At 39.3% G+C, this 2,038-nt stretch overlaps 1 protein-coding gene across 1 annotated transcript; it reads left to right on the top strand.

Moving 5' to 3' along the window:
- The first annotated feature begins 296 nt into the window (after positions 1-296).
- Positions 297-2,038, top strand: LOC121814470 (40S ribosomal protein S16-like). The gene is made up of 5 exons (XM_042220500.1): positions 297-374; positions 465-516; positions 1,322-1,423; positions 1,765-1,861; positions 1,960-2,038. Exons 2-5 carry the CDS (start codon positions 469-471, stop codon positions 2,013-2,015), a joined length of 303 nt encoding a protein of 100 aa, XP_042076434.1. The 5' UTR covers positions 297-374; positions 465-468; the 3' UTR covers positions 2,016-2,038.

Below are 2,038 nucleotides of genomic sequence, written 5' to 3'. Positions count from 1 at the left end.
AAGTTGAAAAGTGTTGAAGGAGATACAAAAATGTAAGGAAGATGAAAAGTAAATATCACCCCGAATACCTGTTTCCCCCGGCATTATACAAGAGGTCCATGCGACAATATTTAAAACTGCCTTTGTTTTGTTTTTTTAGATTTACAAACACAGGAACACGTGAGATCAAACGCCAAACACATGTACATTCTGTTCCCTGCCATTGTGAAACAACAGCAGAAACTCTCCGATCTGCTCAATATTAGATGGTAGTAAAGCGAGATCATCTGTCGCTAGCCGTATCTCAAAACAGCTTGCATTGTCGTGCAGCAGCCCCTGAACCTCCGCATGTGAAACCCCATCGGCCTCTTCGTACGGCACCCTAGCTGAAGACGGTATGTTCTTCAGAGTGATCCGGCAAAATAATAGAAAAATATACTTGTTTACCGGTTTCTAATGTAAGTGTTGTCTTTTGTGTGTTTCAGAAACATGCCAGCTAAAGGCCCTCTGCAGTCTGTCCAGGTGTTTGGACGTAAAGTGAGTAAAAATGTGCAATTTAATCCACGTGTGGGGTTGCGGCTAACTTGTCTTGCTAGTCGTAGCCGTAATGGCTGATATTAAAAGGTGGTGGGCCTCTGATTTTACACTGTAATTCCGCAGTAAATAAGCCAGTTTATATGGTATTTATAACATTAAGTAGTAATAATACTTTCATTGAAGCTTGTAATTACTGTTAGATGTGCTGTAGGTGCTACACACCGGACGGTTTTGCTTTTCTTTAGCTTACCACGCTAGCCCTGGTGCTAGTGTTAAGTTTGGGTTCTGAATAACAGAGTTAGCTCAGGTTTATCCTCATACAGTCAAATAAAACGTATTTAACCAAACCATTAAATATCGCTAATCCGTCACATCACCTTGAAATGCGGAGTTGCTGTCACCTAGGATTTTAAATTGAATCTCGATGCGTACAAATGAGCGGAAATTAAGAGTTAAACATTACGTCAATTGTGTATCACCAGATTGAACACGTTTGTATGTGCCATAGATTTACTCATTTACTTCGCCATGTTCATTTTCCACAGTGGGTTTTCTCGTGTCATTTTATGTTTTATATTTTACTTTAATTGAGCGACAACAGTTTGTGAAGCCTGTCCCCACCCGATGAAGTCGTGCATCAACTCCTGATGTTTACAGATTTGACTAAAGCTGAAGAAACTTACTTTGTTTTAGTTTAGTTTTTGTAAATTACCCCCCCCCCCCCCCCCAAAAAAAAAAACAAACAAAAACAAAACAAGTACAATATATTAAATTCAGTGGTATTCATCTGAACTTTCTGTTGCAGAAAACTGCCACAGCAGTTGCCCACTGCAAGAGGGGGAATGGCCTGATCAAGGTCAACGGCAGACCCCTGGAGATGGTGGAGCCTGCTACGCTCCAGTACAAGGTGAGTCCTAACAAGAGAGGTGAACATGAGTGATGTAAGTGGTCGTTATTTAATTTTGTGCACATCAAATGATGTCACAGTAGAGCGTGAAAGCTCTTACTTCAGGCAGTTGATGTTGGACATTGTACATATGGGATTGATTTTATTTTATTTTTAATTTAAGCATAAATCTAGCTGCATTGGAGTTGCTTTTGGTACTTACAGTTGCATGCGTATATTTTAGAATACTATATGTAGAATTCAACAATTTTAAAATTCAGTTTTAAAACGATAGAAAGGATTTCCTTTTGAGAAACATCAATGACATAAATTTGACATCAATATGTGATTCTTTTTGTAAGCTTTTGGAGCCAGTGCTCTTGCTTGGTAAGGAGCGTTTTGCTGGAGTGGACATCAGAGTCAGAGTGAAGGGTGGTGGACACGTCGCACAGATCTATGGTAAGCAAAGTATTTCCTCTCTCTATAATTTTGCTCATGATGTTTTATGATTACTGTTGAAAAAAGGCTCTGAATATCGACATGTTCTTCTCTCTCAGCCATCCGCCAGGCCATCTCCAAGTCCCTGGTTGCATACTATCAGAAGTGTAAGTAATGAAGTTTTTTTTTTTTTTTTTT

Source organism: Haplochromis burtoni, unplaced genomic scaffold (assembly GCF_018398535.1).
Source record: "Haplochromis burtoni strain Fernald_Lab_line unplaced genomic scaffold, NCSU_Asbu1 Contig_49, whole genome shotgun sequence".
NCBI classification, from domain to species: domain Eukaryota; kingdom Metazoa; phylum Chordata; class Actinopteri; order Cichliformes; family Cichlidae; genus Haplochromis; species Haplochromis burtoni.
This window is presented reverse-complemented; position numbering and strand designations above follow the sequence as displayed.

Bases quoted from the DNA above. Each gene is read 5' to 3' on its own strand.
- LOC121814470 (XM_042220500.1), top strand. From the start codon at position 469: ATGCCAGCTAAAGGCCCTCTGCAGTCTGTCCAGGTGTTTGGACGTAAA. The intron at 517-1,321 runs GTGAGTAAAAAT...TTTCTGTTGCAG, and splicing joins TCCAGGTGTTTGGACGTAAA to AAAACTGCCACAGCAGTTGC. The intron at 1,862-1,959 runs GTAAGCAAAGTA...CTTCTCTCTCAG, and splicing joins ACACGTCGCACAGATCTATG to CCATCCGCCAGGCCATCTCC.